General features: G+C 50.0%; 1 protein-coding gene across 6 annotated transcripts in view; it reads right to left on the bottom strand.

The window, feature by feature from the left end:
* Nucleotides 1–21004, bottom strand: part of BANP (BTG3 associated nuclear protein) — an 88171-nt gene extending 67167 nt beyond the window's left edge. For 4 of the 6 annotated variants that reach the window (XM_077754107.1, XM_077754108.1, XM_077754109.1 and 1 more), the window contains exons 1-3: nt 20863–21004; nt 15984–16075; nt 14263–14462 (exon numbers count right to left, since the gene is read on the bottom strand). In XM_077754107.1, the coding sequence (XP_077610233.1) occupies nt 14263–14462; nt 15984–16075; nt 20863–20932 (362 nt within the window). In that variant the 5' untranslated portion in view covers nt 20933–21004. Of the gene's footprint in view, nt 1–5556; nt 5720–14262; nt 14463–15983; nt 16076–20862 lie in introns of those variants that run through there. The other 2 variants (XM_077754111.1, XM_077754112.1) reach the window with 2 other exon arrangements.
* Between the last annotated feature and the right edge of the window lie 3333 nt (nt 21005–24337).

Genomic DNA, 24337 nt, shown 5'->3' with positions numbered 1-24337 from the left:
CCCTACAGGTTCTGCTTTGAAATAATTACAGAAATAATAAAAGTACCACATCAAGTCCTAGGTCCCCAGTGGTGACACGCTATAAAACCTACAGAACGAGATCAAAAGCAGGAAATCAACACTGGAGCATTTCTGTTAATGAGACTGCAGTCCTTACTCAGATTCTGTCACCACTGTGTGTGCACCTGTGTGTGCGCGTGTGGTCGTGGATGGGTCGGCCCCACGTGTAAACCCACGTCACAGCGCTGTCACTGTGCCATCACTGCCGAGTAGCAGCCTCGTGCTGCCCGTTTAGACACACCTGGCCTCCCAGCCCCATTCTGTCCCCTAGCGACTGCGAACCTGCTCTCCATCTACGGTTCTCGCACTGAGACTAGTACCGACATGGAATCACACAGCTGAGGACCTTTGAGACTGGCTTTCGTACTCAGGAGAACCCCCGAGATCATCCAAGGGGCAGAGCTACCGCCAGGTCGGCCGGGGTCGCTACTGCGCGGTTCTGTGAGCCTGTAACTGCAGCAGGGCACCCGGGGTATTTGCAGGTTTGGGCTCTTACGAATAACGCTGCCACGGACATCCGTGTAGAAGCTGTGAACATAAGTTTTCATTTCTCTGGGATAAATGCCCAAGAATGTGACTGCTGGGCCATATGGTAAGTACACGTTTAGTTTTACAAAACACTGCCAGACTTTTCCAGAGTGGCCGCACCATTTTACATTCCCACCAGCAAGAGATGAGAGATCCAATTTCTCCACATCCTCGCCAACATCTGGTGGTATTGCTAAGTTTTTAGTTCGCCATTCTGATAAATGTGGAGTGACATTCATGTGGCTTGGACTTGCATTTCCCTGATGACTAATAATCCTGTGCTCATTCACCACCCATATCTCCTCTTTGGCAACATATCTGTTCATGTCTCCTGTCCAGTTTCTAACCGGACTGTTTTCCTACAGGCGAGTGTGCCAGCGGTCCCCGTCAGGTGTGTGGTGACACAGCACCCCACCACGTCTGCAGCCTGACTGATTCTCTGTCCTCCTCACAGGTCTTCGCAAGTCTGATTTTCATCATTTTTCTCATGGATGTTACTTTCGCTATCAAGTCTAAGGGGTCTTAGCTAGGCCCTGGGTCCTAAAGATTTTCTCCTACATCTTCATCTACAGGTCTTACAGTTTTACATTTAAACCTGTGCTCCATTTAAAATTAATTTCTGTTCCAGGTATAATGTGACACCGAGGTTCCTCTCTCTCGTTCCGCTGGTGGATGTCCCACTGCCCCAGCTCATGTGTTGAAAGGCTGCCCTTCCCCACTGAATGATCTCTGAACCTTTGTCGAAGCTCAGCAGGGCTACTTCTAGGCTCTCTGTTATGTTCCAGTGATCAATTTCTCTCTTCCTCAGCCATTTGATTTTCTTTAAGTTTATTTTTATTTATTTTGAGAGAAAGATAAAGAGCAAATGGGGAAGGGGTGGGTGAGAGAGAGAGAGAGAGAGAGGAGAGAGAGAGAGAGAGAGAGAGAGAATCCCAAACAGGTTCTACAAAGTCAGCACAGAGCCTGACACGGGGCCTGAACCCACAAACTCATGAGATCATGACCTGAGCCAAAATCCTGAACCACCCAGGCATCCCAGTCATTTTGTTTTCTAAAAACTACACGTTCAATTCATTCTTTGGCAATCTTAAATCATTTTCTATACCCTTACCTATACCTTACCGTATGTTTGTTTTTTAAGTTCCTATTAAATAAAAACCAAAATTAAGTAAAAAGGAAAAGAGTAGACTCATAAGACTGTCCGGTTTTAATTCTAAGATTATGCTAATTGCCCAAGCTGTATACTCCTGCGTAAAATAGGATCATTCAGAAACAAAAATGCTCTGTGACATGGCCCTGTTAAGGCCCAGTGACCTGTGACCAGGGGGCACAAAGATCACTCACCCTTGTAGAGTGACTAAGTAAACAGCCCCCGGGCACCCCGCAGGGGCAGTCACGGCAGGCAGGACTGCCCCCAGGGCTCCACGTGGAAGGAGACACTCAAACTTCAAAGCACGAGAGGCCACCGCAATGCCTTCCCCCTGCACATCAGCACACCACCGCACAGACCCGCTAATAACCTGCCTAGGCCCACATAGCCAAGTTAGATTTGAGCCCAAAGTCCTCAAGAAGCAAAGTGGACATTCTAACCAAGACCAATGAAGGAACACTCCATAACCCACTACTCTTCAAACACGATAATTTCCTGGAGAAATTAGGGGCCACCCCCAGAGAGCCCGAAGTTGTTTTTGTTTTTTTAACCATTTCCCCAGGTGATTCTGAAGGGTGCTACTGGTTTAAAACAACAGAGGCGCCTGGGTGCCTCAGTTGGTTACGCATCTGACTTTGGCACGGGTCAGAATCTCACAGTTTATGGATTCGAGCCCCACGCCAGGCTTTGTCCTGATGGCTCGGAGCCTGGAGCCTGCTTCGGATTCTGTGTCTCCTTCTCTCCCTGCCCCTCCCCGACTCGCACTCTGTCTCTCTCTCAAAAATAAACAAACATTAAATAAATAAACTAAAACAATAACACAACAGCACACATGCACAACCCCGCAGAAGAGGCACAGACCTGCTGTGTCCACAGGCCCCACACAGCACTCATCTACTACATGGCTCAGTCACTACAGTTTAGCTTGGTACATGGCAGCCCGCTGCACAGCGGGCCTTTCTGTCCATTTTCTCAAGGACAGACCTCAACTGCCTCCATGAGTGCTCACTACACAGTCAAGCCCATGTGTGTAAGACATGAATGAATTCGAGAATAAGCCTCATTTCTGAGTTTAGTCCTCTGGCTCTTGCCTCTAGACTTCATGGCCTCAAGCTGCTGAAAGAAAAGAGACCAAGAATCATGATCTAGAAGAGAAACTTAAGACACCGCCCATGGGACAGCCTAGGGCACTGTCACCCACGGAGGGTGGGGTGACCTAGAGTTCTATGCACTCACCAGTGTGAGCCCTGCACGCACCATGAGGCCTGGCTGGCAGTAACCCCTTGGTGAACAAGCAGCCTTAACAGGATCAATGGGGTGTCTGGGTAGCTCAGTCAGTTCAGCATCAGACTTTGGCTCAGGTCAGGATCTCACAGTTCCTAAGATGGAGCCCCGTGCTGGGCTCTGCACGGACAGCTCAGAACCTGCTTGGGATTCTCTGGCTCCCCTCTCTCTGCCCCTCCCCTGCTCATGTACATGTTCTCTCTCTTGCTCTCTTTCTCTCTCTCTAATCAACAAACAAAAACAAAACCTCACAGGGCTGCTGAGGATCAAAGAATACCAAGCGCTTCTATGCATTACCTCTGTCACAGTGACCCTTACATACTGTTTTATTCTCACTGATGAGGAAGCTTGGGAAGAGTAAGAATTTGCCATAGGTCTCATCCCTTGGAGGTGTCAGGGCCTGTCACCAAGCACCTCGCAAGCACTTAGCCACTTGTAAACCAAGACCAGAAATAATCCTATTTCTATTGCCCTTTCGATGTTGCATACTTTAACTGCTTTATTTTGATGGCTTCAAAACGAAGTGTCTTCAGCTTCCAGAGCTGTCATGGCAAACATTTTCCAAGCTACACTTACAGAGCAGCCTTCAGCTTCTCTTCTGTTTCAGGAAATCGCTTTGTGACCATGTTAAAAGTACCTGTACTCGTATTTTTAAACATCAACATTTCTGTCCCCTTAGCTCATCATTCACACAAGAAGGACTATCATTTGTACATATGCCAAGGAGCTCTACTGAAGTCTATGCAAAAAAAACCTCACAAACCACAAATATAAAAGCCTGAAAAAAATCCTGAAAAATACAGGAAAAAATGTTTTAAAACACCATTTTTTAAAATTTTGTGTGTGTGTGTGTGTGTGTCTTATTTTTGAGACAGAGAGAGACAGAGCACAAGTGGGGTAGGGGCAGACAAAGAGGGAGACAAAGAATCTGAAGCAGGCTCCAGGCTCAGAGCTAGCTGCCAGCACAGAGCCCGATGCAGGGCTCGAACCCATGAACTGTGAGATCATGACCTGAGCCGAAGTCAGATGCTTAACCAAGTGAGCCACCCAGGCACCCCTAAAACACCATTTTAAAAAGTGGTCTTTGGGGCGCCTGGGTGGCTCAGTTGGTTGAGGGTCCAACTCTCAGGTCATGACCTCAGGGTCCTGGGAACAATTCCTATGTCAGGCTCTGCACTAAGTGTGGAGCCTGCTTAAGATTCTCTCTCTCCCTCTCCCCCCCCACTCGTGTGCACGCTCTCTCTACATTAAAAAACAAAAACAACTCTGAATTAGCTAAAACCTCATACAAATTTCAGAGGCTTATAATCACATTCTGAATGTACACACGTACACAAAGACACACACGTGCACTTGCATACACACAAAACTTATGTTGTGTCCTCACAAAGAGAACCCCTACAACAAGGATGGCAAGAGAAGCTAATGTTTGGACTTGCTGAAGCCAACAGAAACAGCATGCTGATTCGGGTCTGAAGCGGCTGCCAGCTCAGCCGGGACAGGCCGCCATTGACTAGGCAGGCTGCTGTGGAAACGGCGGGGCAGGGAGGTAGCCTCCATCCCTGCCCAAGACTTTCAGTGCACTGGGTTAACTCAAGAGAACTCCTCTTACCCTTCCCTGAATAATAGGGTATCCTGGGGAAGTCAGGTTTGTATGAACCTGTTTCCAGCTCCTAATCACCAAGGAAAGTGTCCACAAGCACTGACTGTACTCACTCCAGAAAACAAGAAGCCAACCACTGAAAAGTCTAATTAATCATCAACGGTGACACACCCATGGACATTCACTGCTGGGGGGATGCAGACACCTGTCATCAAACCACCGCAGGACAGAGAAGAATGTCCACATCTAGGTTCTCTGCCTAACCTGTACTTTGCACAGGCAGGTGCTGAGAGCATCACCATCATAGAACTAAATAACTCACGCCCAAAGGAAATCCTCTGGATACTCCTTCCCCGGACTTAGTGAATGAGAGCCAGGCTCTGGGCCCAGGAGAGACAGCCGGCCCTCCAGGTGTCCAGGTCTGTGCTAACCTCCAAGGGGGAGCCAAGACCGCACCTTCAGCAGCGGCCCCCTCCCTGCCTGGGCGAGGCAGGCAGCTCAGGTGCGGCCTCTCTTCACACGGTCACGTCCAGCTTTGTGTTTTGTGGCTGGAAGAGGACGGGTCCTGCCAGAACACTGAAAAAATGTTGGAAACATTTCTGTCTCCCCTCCCACCCACAGGGCCATGTTCTGCTGATGGCCAGTCCTTTGGCAATTCAAAGTAACTACTCATAAAGGTCAGATGGGGAAATCTGATATAATACTAATTTTATAATTTTTGTGAATTATCTCAAAGAAAAAAATTTCAACAAAAGCAAGCCAGCAAAAATCTCAAGCAATTCCACTTTCTACTCATAAGAAGACACGTACAGATCCTTCCACCCGACAGACACATGCTCCGTGAGCGCACATTCTCCCCCAGGCGCGCTCCTGCACGGCACACGGAGCCGGGCCATGATAAACTGAACGGTGAGTCCTGCGGTGCACTTACAAACGCCGAGCCGCCTACCAGTCGGCCTCAGAGTCCAAGGAGAGCGAACGTGGTGGGAGCAGAAGCAGGGGAGCAGCCCTTAGTCAGAACAGTAAAATCAGACACCCGGAGGTCCTCAAGCCCCAGAGCGGCAGGGGCGGCTCGTGTCCACCGTGGACTCCCGCTCCCTTTGCGGGGGGTGGTCCTGTCCCTGGGAGCCGCTGTGCAGCCAGGCTACCTTCCCAAGTCCCCTTGGGAGTAAGCAGTGCCCTGGGACAAGTCCTCGTGGACAGGACGTAAACAGGGGAGGGGCCAGCGTTTTTACGAGCAGAACCTGCCAGCCTGCAACTGTGAGCCTGCACACCCAGAGGATTCTCTATTGCAGTTCATATCCCCCAACCAACGTACCAAGCGTTCAAATGAAACCTTTGCTAAAATTTGTTTCATAGGGTTAGTTCTGTTCTTTATAGTCATAAAAACCAGGGTCCAAAAAATATTCTTAGGGATAAGAATAAATGAGCGTTAAAAATTTATCCCCAGTATCGAATGAAATGAGTAAGTTACAGCATAAAAATAAATCCCCAAAATAACCAGCTGCAACAGAGAAGCGGGGATAACCTAATGCAGCAAACTTTGACCACTTGCTGCCTCAGAGGAGTTCTGGTTCAACCCCCACCGTCTCCCTCCCAGGGAAGCTATGCTTGCACAGTAACGAAACCTCTGACTGCAAGCTGACAGTCCCAAACCAGAGGAGCCACTGTGCAGGGACGCGTATTCGCTCTTCCTTCCACGGAGCACAGGAGTGGCTACCAAAGAACAACCGCCAGGAGGAAAACCGGGCAACAGGAGGGCCCGGGGGGGGAGCAGGTGCTCCAGCACCGCACAGAGGGACACAGAGCCGCCGTGACGCCACAGCGGTGAGACATCCCATGCTCAGATCCTGGGCTGCCATTTTCCCATAAAGGAGGAACGGCGGACTGGAGGACTGGTGTGGCGACGTGCCAGATGAGCCTGGAGCATCTTGTGGTGCCAGGAAGGAAGGAAGTGCTCAAAAGAAACAAACAAAAAGCCAAAAAGACTAGGGGGAAGGGAGTGTCCAAGGACACAGGAGCCACCTCAGAGCAATCTCAACGGCCAAAGCTGGAACATTCGAGCAACAAAACCAAGGAGTACTGGATTCTAACCCAAAGTGTAAAATAAATATCCGCGAGTCCACACTGACATAAATAAATAACAATCAATAAATGGAGAAGAAGACATAAACCTCCTGTGCAGGACAGTAACAACATACCGAAGAGGTGGGTCAGGACTTCCCACTCTTTAACGTGGGGCCGAGCTCAGTGACATCCTTCCCAAGAACACAGGATGGAAGGGGGCCGCTGGAACCAGACAGTGGAGAAATCTGACCAGTGCCACCTAAGCCCAGTGATCCAAGGCATAGAGAAGCCACGGAGACAGCGTGCTCCCTGGAGAAGACGTGATGAGAACGCACTCGGCCTCTGGGGTCTGCCTCTCAAACTTCCACAATCCCGGGCTAATCAGGAGAAAAGCATCAGACAAATTCCCAGGGAGAGACAGTCTATCAACACCTGACCAGTACTTCTCAGAATGTTGTAAAAACAAGGTCTGTGAGATTATCAAAAACCAAAGGAGCCCAGGGAGTCACAGCAACTAAATGCCGTGTGCAGCTACAGACATTTAGAAGATAATATGCGAGGACACCTGGGTGGCTCACTCACTCAGCTAAGTGTCCGACCTCAGATTCTGTCAGCTCAGATCATGATCTTGAGGTTCATGGGTTCAAACCCTGCACTGGGCTCTGTGTTGACAGCTCGGAGCCTGATGCCTGCTTCAGATTCTATGTCTCCCTCTCTCTTTCTCTCTCTCTCTCCCCCACTAGCACTCTGTCTCTGTCTCTCAAAAATGAATAAAAATGTTAAAAAAATTTTTTAATAAATAAAAAATACACTGATACTATGAAAAAAGGATGTTAACAAATTCCAGAATTCAGATGNTTCAGATTCTGTGTCTCCCTCTCTCTCTGACCCTCCCCTGCTCATACTCTGTCTTTCTCTGTCTCAAAAATAAACATTAAAAAAAAAACCCAAACTGAATTTATAATTCACTGGCAAACTGGACCAAATATTTAAGGAAAAAATAAAACTAATCATATACAAACATTTTCAGAAAACAAACATGGGAAGACTTCTCGAGCTATTTTTAAAAAATATTTACTTTTGAAAGACAGACGAATCATGAGCAGGAGAGGCACAGAGAGAGGGTAGGAGGAAGAGAGAGGGACACAGAATCTGAAGCAGGCTCCGGGCTCCAAACTGTCAGCACAGAGCTGGATGCAGGGCTCGAACTCACGAACTGTGAGATCATGACCTGAACCAAGTTGGACACTTAACCGACTGAGTCACCCAGGTGCCCCTCCCAAGTAATTTTTTGAGACTAGCATTATCCTAGTAACAAAGACAGGTCAAGAAAGAAAACTATGGACTAACATACCCCATGAAGAGAGACGCAAAAACCCTTAAGTACATGTTAGCAAGTCAATCCAAAAATATATAAAAGGGGTAATACACAATGGCCATCAGGTTTATTAAGACGGAAATGCAAGGCTGGTTTAGTATTTGAAATCAATCAGTATAACTCACTACAACAACAGAATCAAAAAGAAAAACCACATGATCATCTCAAGGAGATATAGAAAGAGCATGTGAACATTCAATTCGATACCTGCTCACAATAAAAACTCTCATGAAATCAGGAATTAGAACTTCATCAACGTAATAAAGAGCATTTGCAAAAGATTTACAGCTAACACCACACTTAATGGTGAAGACTGGATCCTTTTACTCAGAGATCAGAAATAAGGTAAAAATACATGCACGTGTGCATACACACACACTGAAATTAGAGACCCTATCCATGAAAGCAAAGTAAGAAATAGTAGATAAGGGGGCCTGGGTAGCTCAGTCGGTTAAGCACCCGACTCTTGATTTTGGCTCAGGCCATGTTCTCAGGGTTCATGGGTCGAGCCCTGCTTTGGCCTCTGCACTGAGCATGGAGCCTGCTTGGGATTCTCTCTCCCTCTCTCTGACCCTCCCCCCCCCACACACACACTCTCTCTCTCAAAAAAAAAAAAAAAATGGTAGGGAAATTTGACGAGAAGTAAAACTCCCTATATAAAAAACATATATGACCAAATAATTCTCTTTTAAATCCTACAGAAAAGCTACTAAAGCAAGTGAATGTAGAAATGATGCAGGACACAGGTAAGTATAGAAAAAGCTACTGTATGCCTACATACCACCAACAAGCAACTGGAAATTGGAATTTAAAACACGATTTAAATTAAATTAATTTAAATTAAAACACCATTTACGATAGCACCTGGAAGTAGGCCATACATGGAGAAAACTTCAACAAAATGCGAATAAGACCCACACACTGAAATGAAGCCTGCTGAGAACTGAAAGACCTGTGCAAGCGGAGGTGTGCCCCATGTTCACGGGTCCAAATACTTCACGGCATTAAGATGACAGTTCTCTCCAAATTGACCTACAGATTTCAAATGACAAGCTTTGAGTTATTCTAACACTAGAAAAGTACTCCAAATTAGCAGAAGTGCATGATCTATCAAAACGGTTGCCTACGTGTTTAGTACCTGCTTTGGTTATCTGACTGGACCCGAGTCATCAGATTAGGTTAATCTTCCGTAGGTTCTATGTGTGTAAAATGTTAAGTTTTCCTTAGCTGGTACTCGACCCTGATGTGTACAGGGTATCCTGATTAGGTCACTGAGAGTGTGTGGCTATGCAAAGCAGTGCAGTGCAGGCCAGTCAGCAAGAGAAATCATACATCTACAGGTGGAAACATCAAAAATTGAACACTTAATAAGGAAAGAACTAAGCCCATAATGGCTGAAACCAAACCATTTCTTCACAATTCAAACAGCCCTATAGGAAGTTTGTCACATTCCAAAGCCTACGAAATGATATGGTCCTGACTGAAAAGGTCAATGACCCAGAGCGGAAATGCTCTGAACACAGACCACCCCTCACCAGGACTGCTAGTGTCCAGGGCCAGAAGAGACCTCAGGAGGGGACTTCCCTCTATCCAGAAGCCACACAAGTCTCAAAATACAGCCTTTCCACAAATATCCACCAACACTTAAAACAAAAAGCCCTCTGGGAAATAAAACAGACTCAGCAGCCAGCACAGCAGAGAGAATTTAAATAACTTCTAGATCAATAATCAGCTTAGAGAAAAAGAAAGAAAATCATTTTCTTCCTTCATGTGTCCTACAGGACAGACCTCTTGGAAGGAAAAGCTTATCTTGAAAAGAAATCACTTGTATGTCTGAGTATTATAAAAAGGCCCCTGACTACCGGAATTGTTTTCAAACTGTATAAATACACTAAAGTTCTAAAAAAAAAAAACCCCAAAAAAACAACTTTTTAAGTTTTTAAAAATAAAAATCTGTTGTAGGGCAATTATATCTCAAAAAAAACAAACCATGTGTGCATAAAAAATAAAAATAAAAACGGATTGTGTTTACAAATAAGAGACCAGTATTTTTTTCATTAGTTAACGTGTTCCCTTAATGAAAACCAACCTGGAGCACGTGGGTTTGAGCCACTCTCTGACTCATCACACAGGCTGGCCCTGAAAGTCACCAGGGACACGCGGGGATTCCCCCGCTCCGGGCAGGCACCAGGCGGCCCCGTCCTGCCGGCCCACTGGCGGTCACCAGCTAGGACAGCAGCTGCGCTAAGCAGCGTCCTACTCACTACAGTTTCTCCAAATGGCTCGGTGTCCAGTGCAAAAGCGGAATTTCTACGCTGATCTGTATGAATGCTCCCGTCCATACACCTGACCCCTGCGGCCCACATTGTGAAACGGAGGCCCTGCTGAAATGCGGACAGAGGGCCTGCCGCAGCTCCTTACGGAACCCGTCCGCGGTCGGTCACTTCCAACGCCGACACCAACATGAAAGCAGCTTTAGAGGTAAAGCCTCAAGTCTCTACACCTTCAATCACAAGCAAAATCTGAATGTATGGTGCACTTTCAAGGAAAAAAAGCACCTACCTGCAGCAACTCAAGTCCATTGTCCTTCTCCCCAAGTAGAACACGGTCATTGGACGAAACCTGTCCAAATATCCTCACAGACAGTTTTACTACAACGGTTAAGCTTTCGCATCAAAGCAAAAGGTTTTCTTTCATTTCTTTTCCTTGGACTTATTTAAAGAATCTCATTCAAAAAAATAAATAAATAAAGAATCTCATTCAGGCTTACAATCTGAAAATCTGGATCCTAAATGCCAGCTGGGGTTGGCAACACTCGGCTGCCTTCTGCCCCCCAGAGAGTAAAGAGAACAAATAAGTCTCAGAGCTCAGAGCACAGTCTAGATAAAGAACCAGTAGATGAGCGGATCTCAGAGTGCATACGCAGATCAAGCTGTGCGCCGCGGCTTCGGGCTGGCTCTGGGCCCCGGGCAACCTCTCCGAACGGAAGGGCCGGTGGGGTTTCAGATGATGGCTTCTCACCCACCACCGAATTCCTCATTAACTAGAAAGACCTTTAAAGGGGCCTCCATATGGCTGGTTCCATTACACTCAGACTTCCCCATGAATCACCCACAATATGGGCCTAAAAAAATCTTAATTATTTTTAAAAAACAGATGATTTCCATATAAAGTAATTCAGAACTTAAATACTTCTAACTTACATTTTAAATATCTGAGGCCCAAAATAAATAGTTGGTAAAAGCACTTTTGTTATTCAGAATGTTAACCAATTTTTAATTTGTTTTGGAGACTTTCCCTTTCCTGTGTCCACTCACTACCCTCATTTCATACATACAATTCTCATTTATTTTTGTGTTTGCAAATTAACAACTTTCTAGTTAAAATATACACTTTTTTCACTGACATACTGGGATTAAATTCTTATCCCTTACTTCTCCCCAAAATTTCTTGTTAGCAGCTTTCAATTGTTGTCTTAATTTTTGAAAAATCATTCATATACATACAATTTAACGCCACGTCTAGGAGAAAACTGAAAAATGATTGTTCCTTTATTACTCTTACACCAGTTGCTATACGTAACTGTTTTACGAAAAATATGAATGAACCTTGTGCCAGACACAGTAAGCACATTCCCTAATGGGCTGATTTTATGTTACCGGTACAATTATTTAAAGCCAGAAAACCTAACTGACTTGGTTTAGCTAGGTCATACGCCTGAGTCCCTATCAGAAAACTTTCCTTCTAACTTACTGCCTGTGAATACACACAAAGAAAACCGCAGCAGCTTTAACTCCTGCCTCTGGGCAGAGGGAAGCACTGTGGGATATCTATCCAGGGAAGCTCCCGAAGGTCTCTCCCCACCAGCCCTGCGATCGAGGAACGGGTGAAGAAAGCTGGGAAAGCTGGTGGCCCCCTGCAGCCTGAAATGCCTTCATCCAAGTGAGCCACTCCATCCTCAGACAACCCAAAGCCCCATAGGACACGGCACACCAGCCTAGAGGCCCAAATCCAAAGGAAGCGGGGCTACCCTCTCTCCCTCTCACCCCCAGCTTCATGGTTAGACCGAAGGAGACTGAGTCCTAAAGGCAGGCCCAGGACACCTTTGTCTGGTCTTAGTTTTCAAGATAAGGAAACTGGAAATTGACAATTAACACTAGCACGTGGCATGACCCAGGTCACCCCGAGGCTTCAGACCAGGGCAGCCTCTTCTCCCAATAACACACCCTGCTCCGGATACACAAGAAATCCCAGAACAAGCTGCTCACAAGGTCCAAACCACAGCTGCAACAGCACTCTTCAGACCTGGGCCTCACCCACCTGCCCCTGATGGGGCCGTCTTGAGGCGTCAACCGTGGAATCTGCGAGGGCAGACTTTGTCAGCACTTTCCCTGATGCATCAAGATTACCTCTTCCAGACACAGGTAAAGAAGTCAGACACGGAGGAGAACCAGCCCAGCACAGACAGGCATTCTGTTCTCACACCTGGGAGCAGCCGCTCCCAATGAGTCTGAAATCCAGTGGGATACACTGAATCATCACTTACAGGACACCGCTGGCATTTAGCGGGCAGAGGCCAAGCAGCTTAGGCCATCCTTCGGCACGTGAGAACTCTCATCTAACGAAACACCTTCCGATGTCCCAAACACTCATTTAAGGAAAATACAGGGTTCTAACGGCTCTCTGACCCTAGCATCTTTCTCTACTCCACACTCATGAACAAAATATTACTGGACAACAAATTTTCCAGGATTTCAACTATTACTCAAGTCTAGAAAAAAGAACATTTCGCTTTAGTTGAAATGTCATCAAGAACGGCTTGTCGTTTTATAAGATTCCACTACGAACTGGTATTGGAGCTCCCAGTGCGTGCGGACTTGTGCCACAGCCCTCCTGGCCACCGGGACTCCGCGTACGAGGTCGGGGCACCCGGCCTGCTCACTGCCTCCTGGTGCATCTCACCTAACTATTCACACATGGAAATTTGTGTTATTTTATTATACGCTGCCCCCCTTTTATTTCTCCTGACACTACAATTAAGACGCTACACTCATTTTTTTCATTATAAATTATGTCTTTTTTACAATTTGGGATAAGAAGGTATCACAGAAAACTTGCCCTCAAAGCCGGCGCTGGCTCCAACAGGGTAGAGCCCCAGTGCCTACAGAGAACAGGCTCAGCCAGCCTCTGCTGGAGGGCACGCACACGGGCGCTGGCGGGACACCTACAGACACAGGCACAAGGCCTGTCTCCGAGCAACACCGCGGTCTAGCCCACCTTCCCTCAAGGACAGAGGCCGGCGTGGGGCCACCCAGCGTTCCAAATACACCAAAGCACTATCCATTGTGCCCACACGGCAGGTGTCACCCACAGCTGTGCCAGAGAAACGGGACAGGTGACCACCTTGAAAGTGCAGCGTGCTCATGAGCACTCCCAAACCAAGCCAGGAACCCCCATTCAACCTCACACACCCCTTATCTCTGCTCCCGGTCCCAGGGCACGCGGGCAGGGCAGAACCCAGCAGACTCGGGGCAGCAAGGCCATAACACAACACGACAGTTTTCAGCAAAAACACTCCATGTTCTCATCAACCACAGGGACACATTCTGTTGCCACCAAAAGTGCGACTTCTTTGGAGCCCCCGTGGGAAAAGGCAAGAGCCAAGGTTGATGGAAACCGACACCCAGAGCCCAAGTTTCAGGTCATGCCAGGAACTCTGGCATCTAACAGAGCACCCTGGATGGACAGCTAGCAAACAGGCCACAGAAGGAGGGGGGAGGGGGGCTCTTTCCAATCTAGGTTATTTCTTTACCAGGTTTCAATTCACACGGTACAGAAACTACCGCAGGCATCACTAGCTCAGACCCTGCATGTTTTTAGAGGGCACGATAACTGCTGGTAGGATGGAAAGGGCAGAATGTTCCAGAAACATTTAAGAGCACCAACATCTGAGAACCAGCCACACAGGACAGAGGGCAGGGAAGAGGACCTGGTGGGCTGGCTGCAAAGGACACACGACCGTCTGGGTCATGTTGAGGAGCCGTGAGCCCACTCCAAGATGCTCCGGCCCCACGGCACGCGCATGCTTTCTTCTCGCTGCACCCGGAGCCACGGCAGAGATGCCTGCGTGTGCACAACTCCCGCTACCGGGCCTGGCTGGCCGGAGAGGGGGACGCGGCGCTCTGCTCTTACCATCGCACTTTGTTGCACGTCTGGGTCGCGCCGAGTGGGGAGCCGGCCACCATGGGGACTTGGATGGGGCTGTGCTGCTTGTTCGTGACCAGGTCCAGCTTCTCCTCTAACGACTTACAAGTGGCCTCCAGAGCCTGCAGCTTGGCCTCGATGCTATCCAATCGCAAGCAGATTGTCTGGTTAATGGAGTACAGGAAGGACTGCAAGCGGAAAAGAGAAGACTCTCAGGACGGATGCGGGGCGTGAGCGGCCGGGCCCCGGAAGCCACCCCCAGTCGTCCCGATCCAGGAGAACCACCCCACATCGCGGCGCCTCCGTGGACCAGGCCCGAGCACGTGCACGGGCCCCCCTGCCCTAGAGCAGACTCTCTGGAGCCGTCCCCGGGCACCCACGGTCCCGGTTCCGCGACGGCGCGCACGCCCAGCCGGGCAGGCAGCACACGCCGAGCGGACGGCCTGCCGGCGACAGCCAGGTGCTTCCGAACTGCAAGCCTGCCACCTGGTGGCCGGCACGCGCGCGGCCCGTGCGGCCAGGGCTGCAGGCTCAGGTCCCACTGGCCACTGGGGACACGGAGGTCCCTCCGCTCCGCTCCCTGCCACTGGCGCTCCTGGGCTGGGCTGGGCCGGCCGCGGGGCCGCTCGGTGTAGACCAGCCCGCCGCGCCGGGGCCCCCAGGGAGGTGGGGGCGGGGCCAGCCTGCAGCCAGTGAACGGCCTGCTGCAGGTCAGGGGGCTTGAGGAGCCACCGCCGGACACAACAGCGACGCTGCCGCCCTTCACTCGGGAGGCAACGCGACGCCTGCGAAAGGCGGGCACGGGACCAGGGGACAGACACCCGGGACCGGGGCGGGTGCGCAGCTGCCGGGACTGGGGATGGGGACAGGAAGCCGGAGGGGGCGAGGGGCTGAGGGGACAGGAGACCGGGGCAGGCTCGGGTCTACAGGGACCACGTGACGGGAGACCTGGGTGGGCGCAGGGCTGAAGGGACAGGAAACTGGAGCGGGCGCAGGGCTGAGGGGACAGGAGACCCGGGCGGGTGCGGGTCTGAAGGGACAGGAGACCCGGGCAGGCACAGGGCTGAAGGGGCAGGAGACCCGGGCGGGTGCGGGGCTGAGGGGACCAGGGGACCGGAGACCCGGGCGGGCGAGGGGCTGAGGGGACCGGGGGACTGAGAACGGGGACGACGCGGGCTCTCCGGGGGAGGGCCGACATCCTCGGTCCGTGCTCAACGGAGGGCGTCTTCTCGAGAGCCTACGCGCTTCTGCAACCGCCCACGCGTGGGGGACACACAGTCCACACGCGTCCACACAGCCGGCTCTCCGTGCAGCGGTCAGCGTGCAACTCGACTCCTCGCCAGAGAGCGGGCAGGGGCAGGGAAGGCCGGCCTGCACCCCCTCCGAGGACACGCCTGCGGGGACTGGGTGTGAGGCTGGTGCGGGGGTGGGGCGCTACGTGAGAAGAGCACGTGGTGGCAGCACGCGACAGGCGGCGAACAGCACGTGACGGCAGCGCGTGAGGACACACGTGATCACAGGGCGCGACTAGCACCTGACGACCGCACTGCGCAGCCGCGGCCCCTGGGCGGGAAGGCGTGGCCTCAGCGGAGCCCCGCGTGCAGGCTGCCAGCGCGGACAGGACGCGCGGCAGGGAGGGGCCCGCACTCCCCTGGACACGTGCGCCCGCAGGCGGCGGGGGAGGCGACCGGGACGCGCCGCACTCTCACCTTGATAGAGGGATCCTGGCAGTTGATTTCCAGGCGCTGGCGCTTCAAGGCCGGCTCATCGTCGTCGGTCACCACGTGGTTCTCCAGGACCACTGAAAACCAACGGCGGGGACAGGACACACACGTGAACGGGACGGCCGCGCAGGGCCGTGTCCGCTAAGCGGTAAGCAGTCGGGCCGCCTTACCGGTGATGGAGAAACCACCACCTCTTTCTCATTTTACGTTTTTCGTGTAAACTTAAAATCCTCAAGCAGAAAGCAGGAACTCTACTTAATCTCAAAAAAAGTGCGACACCAGATAACCGAGTTCCCCGATGGGCCACCAACTGGATCCTAACACTGAAACGACAGCCTTCCCCTTTAGTGCTCCGTGGAGCCACCCTGTTGGAACGTTGGCAGGAGAAAACCCAAATAACACGCATTTCTCTCCAACGTCCACGTCTGTCTGTCGGCCACCGCACTGCAAACTCAAGCCCCCTCTAACACCGCGTTTCAACGTGTCCGCTCGTCAAGGCCGTCCCTGCACTGGCCGCTGCTCCCGGCGCCCCGCACTCGGGCGGCCCCAGCGCTCTGCTTTCCCGACGCCCCGCATCCGCCACGGAAGCAACAGTACAGATAAGCACAAAAATCAGACACAAAAACCGCCCCAATCACATCCATCTGTGCAAACACGCTTCTCTCTACTCCTGAGCCTCGGCCCCAGACCTAGTCAATCTGTAAGCTGTCCACACTCGCAGACGACGATAGAATTTTAGATTCAACACTTGTTTTCAACCTGATACCATGAGGGCTTTTCCATTTTGCACAGTAGTTTTTCCTTCTCATCTCGCCGAAGTCACCGACGTTCACTGCCTAGTGTATGTCCCCTCCCTAGTGCTGCGTGGTCACACGTGGACACAAACACAGTACACAGAGTGGGGGTGACAAGGGCTTACCAACAGATCAGTCTGCCTCTTTTCCTCTCCACTCAGCAATGTCATGTGGACAGCCCTCCTGGTTAGTGGCTTCAATTACTTTTTAAGGCCAAGATCAGAAATGTTACCAGTACGTGAGGATATATAGACACATGTGTAGAACACTGTCCGCACACATGCACACACAAAGGCATGTTTCCCACGGCACTTGTGGGAGTAAACCATAGCATGCACACTTTGGGGTATCATCTGTCCACCTTTCAAGTGCATCCCACGCTCCAGGTGAGCAGGACGGACTCGCTGGGACGGGCACGGGCATCATCGTCTGCCTGGCTCTGACGTGCTATCTGACCAAATCCCTGCTCCTCCCCCCAACCCTCCCAGAACCACCCGCTGCCCAGCCATCTCCACTCAGGGAAATCAGTCCCCCTTCCCGGCAGCCCCATGCAGGTGCTAGAACTCACGCCAGCTCAAGCTGTGATAGCGGCCATGGCAGTGTCTACCCCCAGAGCAGATTACCTTCCCACCCTTTCTGCACGAATCTGTGCACAGATGTGGACAGAGCACACCCTGCTGGCATGGGATTCCTCATCTGCTAAGGGGTGGCTGGGGCAAACCCGGGAGAGGCCGGGTGCCCTGCACCCACCTCAAAGCACTGCCCCTTTGACGAGGGTATCGACTAAGGTTCCAAATAAGATCTTGATTTATTTTTAAAGTGTCGATGCCTTTAAGCCCGTACATACTAGATGACTCCTCTCAAAACTCCAACACTTAGAGATACCAAATAGGCCTGTGGCTCCGACACAAACCTTTCACATGTCCAAGGCAAGAGCTCTAAATTGATTTCCTAGAGGTAAATTATCCAAAGCTGCACCTTGCAGACCCTTATAGCCAAGGGTCAATAGTCCCCAAAAGCATCCTGCTCATCAAAGGGCTTTGCACCGTGCACTGCGGCTCCCGTGCAGGAGGGACTGCCTCGGCCACATCCACAGTAATGTGTGACAATGAATTCTCATTCAGTTAAGTAAAAATAGGAGAAATCCATGCGTACAAGTGTTTGTGGTTAACAAAACACAGGTTCCCAAAAACCTAGTCTATTTAACTGCCACTAGAAACGTGACTTACACCAGGACTGGAAGACAGAGAGATCCTGGCAACCATTATCCTAATCCTTTTCATTCGCTGAATAGTAAGCAAGTCCAGTGAGGTTAAGTGACTTGTCCAGGGCCACACAGCTAGTTCCTGTAACTACAGAAGAGTCCATGCACTACAGCAGCGTGAAGTACCTCAAGGCTTTAGGCAAAGGAGCAGACGTGTAAAAGGCAGTGTACCCACGGCAGATGACCGAGCACAGCAGGGCCCACAGCGATGGCTGTGGTGCTGCAAGTTTACTTTCCTTTGTCCTTTGCTACATATGCACACCTTGCTTACACTGCTTTTTAGAATTCTGCACACATTATGTTTAGAATTAGATAAAAGAACTCAGTGTCCATTTCCGGGGTGCCTGGGGGGCTCAGTCGGTTGAGCATCCAACTTCAGCTCAGGTCATGATCTCACAGTTTGTGAGTTTGAGCCCGGCGTCAGGCTCTGTGCTGACAGGTCAGAGCCTGGAACCTGCTTCAGATTCTGTCTCCTCCTCTCTCTGCCCCTCCCCTGCTCGTGCTCTGTCTCTATCTCTCAATGATAAATGAACGTTAAAAAAAATAAAAGAACTCAAATGTTCATTTTAGAGCCATGACTATCAATTAGAAGGGCAAGTCTACAGGCTGCAATCTAGGTCCGTGCCAGACACGTAGTGAGTGCAGCCATGGCGGGGGAGGGAGCATGGAAAGGCAGAGGAACCTAAACATCTTTGTTTTCAGTGGAAATCAGACAAAAGTAGAAGGCCACACACCCCCTGAGCAGTTCTGCTGCTAGGATTTCTTTCTTCTATGTGCTTAACTACTTGTAAATTTCACAAAGTTCTTATTTTAGGGACGAGGGGGAAAAGTCATCTCAAGTTTTAAGCCCACTCTGGAGGCGAATACGTGTATGCAGCACGGCATTTGCTGGGTGGGTGCAAGTCCTTTTGGACCAGCGACTGGAAATTTGTGTGTACGAAGGCCTCGGCGAGCTGTGCGCGCAGTGGCCTCAGGAAACTGCCCTGCAATCCCAATTATTTAAGACACCCAGACGGGATCTAACCAAGCTTAGAAAAGGTTTCTCTAAGAGTTCTCTGAGCTATAATCTCCAGAGAAACTATTTCAGAAGGAAACTCTCCGAACTGGAACAGTTCTAAAAAGGTTTAAAATTTATGTAATAGGAACATTTTTCTTTTGTACCACTGCAGTGTGTGTTTTCTAAAGAAGCTGTCATTCCCCTGCCAAAGTAGGAAGTTATTTTTAAAACTGTTAGACGGTGATAGTGCTTCTGGTTTTCTTCGTTCAGTGGCATCTAAGGTGTGGTGCTAATGAGGCCAAGGTGCAAGCTCTCGCTGTAAACAAACAGGTTCACTTTCACAGACAAAGCTGTGGTCACACAGCTGCACTGGTGGGCAGTGACTTTGTTGAGTGACCTGCCAGGCTCTTGATCTCGCCAGCCAACGGGGGACAGCGGTTCTTATAAACAAAGGAGAAGCAAAATAAGAGGAAAAGCGCAGCATCCCTGAAAAGAGTACCTCTGTCTTCTTGTGACTGCTCACGTAATTCTAAAACCATCTCTACTACTCTCCCTTCCAGAGCACGACTGAGTTCCAAGTGAAGTTTTGCCAACTAACGTATCAAACAGATCACAAAAGACAGACGTCCACCTACTTCTTAGGAGATTTCTGAAAATTCTCTTCTCTGTGGGGGAAAAAAAGTCAGCATTTCAATTCTATTATTCCAAAAAGAATAACCAGGCAACTAAAACACTCAGTGACTTTACTGTGTGCATTTCTCCTTTCAAATTTAAATAAAAATGGGGGGAGGGCAGGAATTTACTAAGAAACCTTCTAAAACAAATGTGCAGACAAAGCTTTTTCACAGATGAAATTCCTAAAACGTAGGGTTTCTTTTATAAACAGTCTTCTCAACACAAATATTTAAAGTTTCAAAGATGATGTGTGCTTTTAACATCATTAAGAAAAATGACCAGCCTCAAACAAAAATATTTTTAAAAAGTTGTTCTTACACACAGTCAATGAAAGAACAACTTAATAACTTAATAACTTACTGGGAGGGGCGCCTGGGTGGCTCAGTCATGAAGCGTCCGACTGGCTCAGGCCATGATCTCATGGTTTGCTTACGAGTTCAAGCCCTGGGTCAGGCTCTGTGCTGACAGCTCAGAACCTGGAGCCTGCTTCAGATCCTGTCTCCCTCTCGCTCTGCCCCTCCCCCACCTGCCCCCCCAACTCTCTCAAAAATAAACATTTAAGAAAAAAAGAAACAGTGTTAGAAATGTGATTATGAATCATGCAAATAAACCCTTCGAGTGTTTAAAAAAAAAAAAAGGTAAAAACATTTCCCAGAAATCTGTTAGTGTCCTATCAAAATTTTAAACATAGAACAGTAATTCCACTTCTGGGAACTTACCCGACAAAAATATCTGCCAAGATACACAGGCAAGACTCCTGACTACAGGGGTGCAGACAAAAGTAAAGCAGCTCAGCCAAGGTCAATGGCGTCTACAGGGAAGAGGCCCATCACTGAGGGACACGCGAAGCAGACCTGCACTCTCCAACAAAGCCTGGCTTCCAAGGCGCACGGCAGTCCAGAGGGAAGCTGTGGAGCCTCACGTGTCACAGGACCACTGTGGGCGGGAGGAAGCTGCTCCCCCCGCCCCCCATGGATGGACCTGGGGCCCATATTCCCACTCTCCATGATTAGCACACGCATCACCTTTTTCTCTTCCTTTACTTTTTAAAGGAAAGAAAACTTCTGGAAGTGCTTCTGGGTTTCTGAAGAACAGAGAGGGTAAGAATCCACCTACTGTCCCATAGCTCCATACCTGGGTGACCGGGACTTAGGTCTTCCACGGCAATCTGCACCACATCCGCCAGGTCCTGTTCTGACATCATCCAGAGTAAGAGGAGGGTGGCCGGTGAGTAGGCAGGAATCAAAGTCACGCAGGACTGCGTTTCTGCCACCTACAAAACTGAGACAGACAGGGACAGGGAGATCACATGGTGACCTGTGACATAAGGCAAACCACTAACCACGCGGGTCCCAGAGCACATCCGGTGCCGTGCTGTGTGATACAGGACTCTCCTGGCTTCAAACCACCAAAAGGTAGGGTTCTTTGAGAAGTGAGCCGCAGTTCAGAAACGCTGCTCGTCCTCACCACCAGCCCTACCCGTCCTCACCGCCAGACTAGCCCTACCCGGCAGCCTCCTACTTCCTCAGTCCACTCCACGCACCAGCTCCAAACTCGGCTTCCGGTGATGGCCTGGCCACTGACAGTGCCGTCCACCAGCCTGGANGGCCCCCACCCACCCTTCCCATCACTGCCCAGTGTCCCGCTGCCCCGTCTCCCGGCTTTCCCTGAACGGGCCCTTCCACCCGGGGCTGCTGTTCCCAGACTCATTCCTGCTACTCAAAACACCATCCCATAAGTGCCTGTGCTTTGCTTTCCTTTGGCTTCCAGAGCAGACCCAAACCACAGCACCACCCCGCTACCATGGCCTGGGAGCACCACCATGCTGGCCTGGGAGCACCATCGCCCTGTCCCTCATGTGCCCTCGGGGGCAGGTGTTTGAGCTGTCATCCCTGAGCCAAAAACCACGTCTGGAACAGTGTCAGTCACTTTCTTCTTGCTCCTGAGGTACTCCGATTAGGCCAAGAGAGACCTTATCTCCCAAAACAAAAATGAGGCCATGTCATGTCAGATACGGTGTATCAACCCGCAGATCTAAACATACAGCATAAAAACGGGACATCCTGGAGAACTCAGGAATCAACGTCACCGTAATATTGTATCTTCCACATTTTGTTTTAATTATTTGTGGTAAATGTTTATAAAATAAATCAAAGTAAATCATGTATTGATCTTTCCCCAGCCAGACTACACTCTCAATTCTACAGCTCTGTTCTTTGCAGCACTAAGTGCTCATAGCCCCCAGTCACTGCTCCTGTGGGAGGAGTCAAATTAAAATTTGGGGGCGCCTGGGTGGCTTGGTTAAGCATCCAACTTTAGCTCAGGTCATAATCTCACAGTTTGTGGGTTCAAGCCCCGCATCGGATTCTGTGCTGACAGGTCAGAGCCTGGAGCTGCTTCAGATTCTGGGTCTCCCTCTCTCTCTGCCCCTCCCCTGCTCATGCTCTGTCTCTCTCTGTCTCAAAAATAAAAAACGTTTAAAATTTTTTTAAAAATCACATTTAATCAACAAATAATTATATGGGGAGGATCAAGAGAGTCCCTACAAATTAAACAACAATGAAGAACTACCATTTCCTATATTTGCTGTGTATTTAATAAAGATTTTTTAAAAATATTTTAATGTGTATTTTTGAGATAGAGAGAGAGAGAAAGAAAACACAGGTCGAGGAGGGGCAGAGAGAGGGAGACACAGAATCCGAAGCAGGTCCCAGGCTCTGGGCTGTCAGCACAGAGCCCAACAGGAGGCTTGAACTCGTGAACTGCAAGATCATGACCTGAGCTGCAGTTGGACGCTTAGCCAACTGAGCCACCCAGGCGCCCCTATTTAAGGATTTGCCTTTTTTAGAGGCAAAACTCAAACTTGACAACAGTATTTGCTACACACACACACACACACACACACACACACACACACACACACACACCAGAGAGCTAATTTCCTTCTTTCACAGCAAGAGAAATAGGACCAGTACACCGAACAGAAAATGAGCACAGAAAACGGAAGTGAATTCACAGAAAAAAGAAATCAGAAGGCTTTTAAACATGAGAAGAATTCAACGCTTTATGTGATTTTTAAACTGCGAATGTAGACAAGACTCCGTGTCGCCGCCACAGGACTACCGTGAGCGTCGCGGGGCCACTGGAAGGGGCAGGCGCTGCGCTCTCTGGCGTTCCCAGGGGGCGCAGACCGCACTCGCCCTTCCACAGCGGCGGGCGGGGGCAGTCAGAATGCGACTGGCCGTGGCCCTGACCCTGCCACACGCTCCGGAAGCCTTCCAGGACCAAACTCTCATTTATGTGCAAACATCTATGTACCCAAAACGCAAAACAACACAACCAAGGCATGGCTCTAGAGGCAAAAGGGTGGCCGTAGCCTACGTGTGCGCCAACAGGGAGCTGCGGAAACGGCCCACGGGGCCACACGACGGGACCCCAAGTGGCTGTGTGAAAGGGCGAGGCAGAGCTCCCCCAGAAACCACGCCCAAGAAGCAGAATTACACGAATAGAAACGAGGCAGAAAGCATAAAACATGTTTTTTTTAAAGAAATATGCTGAATATGCACAGATTATTCCTGGGATATAAGAGGGAAAGGAGATTATTTTTCCCTTTTCACACTCATAATACTCGCACTTTTATCCTGCGCATGTGCCACCTTTTCAGAAATAAAAGGCACTTTTTAAAAATGGTCAACTAAACACATGGGTGTAAACTGCCGGGGAAATTCTCAATCCCAGCCTCCATCTCGAAGCGGGCTGCTTGGAGGAGGCGCCATGGCGGTGCCATGGCGGAGCTGGCGCACCCAGGAGGGCCCGGCAGGCCTGACGCGGGGGAGAGAACAGGTGTCTGCTAACTCCGTGTCCTCCGAAGATGAGCCCTAATTACAGATTAACTGGAGGCCAGTCTGAGGATCAGGGCTACTCAGGCCATAAACTTGGTCTTCTTCTATCCAAATGAAGCGCCCAAGCAAAGGTTATTAAAGGGTACAGTGAGCTGTGTCCTGAAGGCAGTGACCCTCAGTGACAAAACACCACCCAACCAACCTCTGAACTGGGGGATTTAAAATGTTTTGGGGTCACAGATTGCTTTCAAAATGTAAGAAACAAAAAACTGTAGACCCTTTCCCGGGAAAACAGCACAGAGAGCTAAAATTCTGCCAAGGTTCAGAGCTTCACAAATACCAGCAAGAGCTGCCTATCTCAGCCCGTTCTCCTGGTGCTCAGTGGAGGGGCCCGACCTCAGTGGGCCGCGTGGCTGCCAGGTGGCCCCCACCGGCCACTCCTGCAGCACTCTAGCCAAGTGACCGGGCCTAGCCGATGGGCCTGCACGTGAGTGCAGACACAGGATGGCCAGCACAACACCTCGATAAAGGACACCTGGCATGTAGCCAGGGCCGTGCTATTGGCCCCGCTGCTGCTGGACCCCAGGGATGAGGGCGGGGCAGGAGGAACTGGAACGGCGGAGCAAAGAACGAGACGGAAGCTGCCACACGTCCCTGGACTGCCGGACTCAGGTTTCCTCCTCAGAAAGGAACAGAACCAGCCACCTGCTCGGAAACGGCGTATTCTGGGGTCTGCAATGTGCCAGCCAGGCTTGACCTAAGTGTTG

The sequence above is a fragment of the Crocuta crocuta genome, unplaced genomic scaffold, assembly GCF_008692635.1.
Source record: "Crocuta crocuta isolate KB4526 unplaced genomic scaffold, BGI_CrCroc_1.0 scaffold61, whole genome shotgun sequence".
NCBI classification, from domain to species: Eukaryota; Metazoa; Chordata; class Mammalia; order Carnivora; family Hyaenidae; genus Crocuta; species Crocuta crocuta.
Note: the sequence above shows the minus strand (reverse complement) of the source record. Positions and strands in the feature narration are given on the sequence as shown.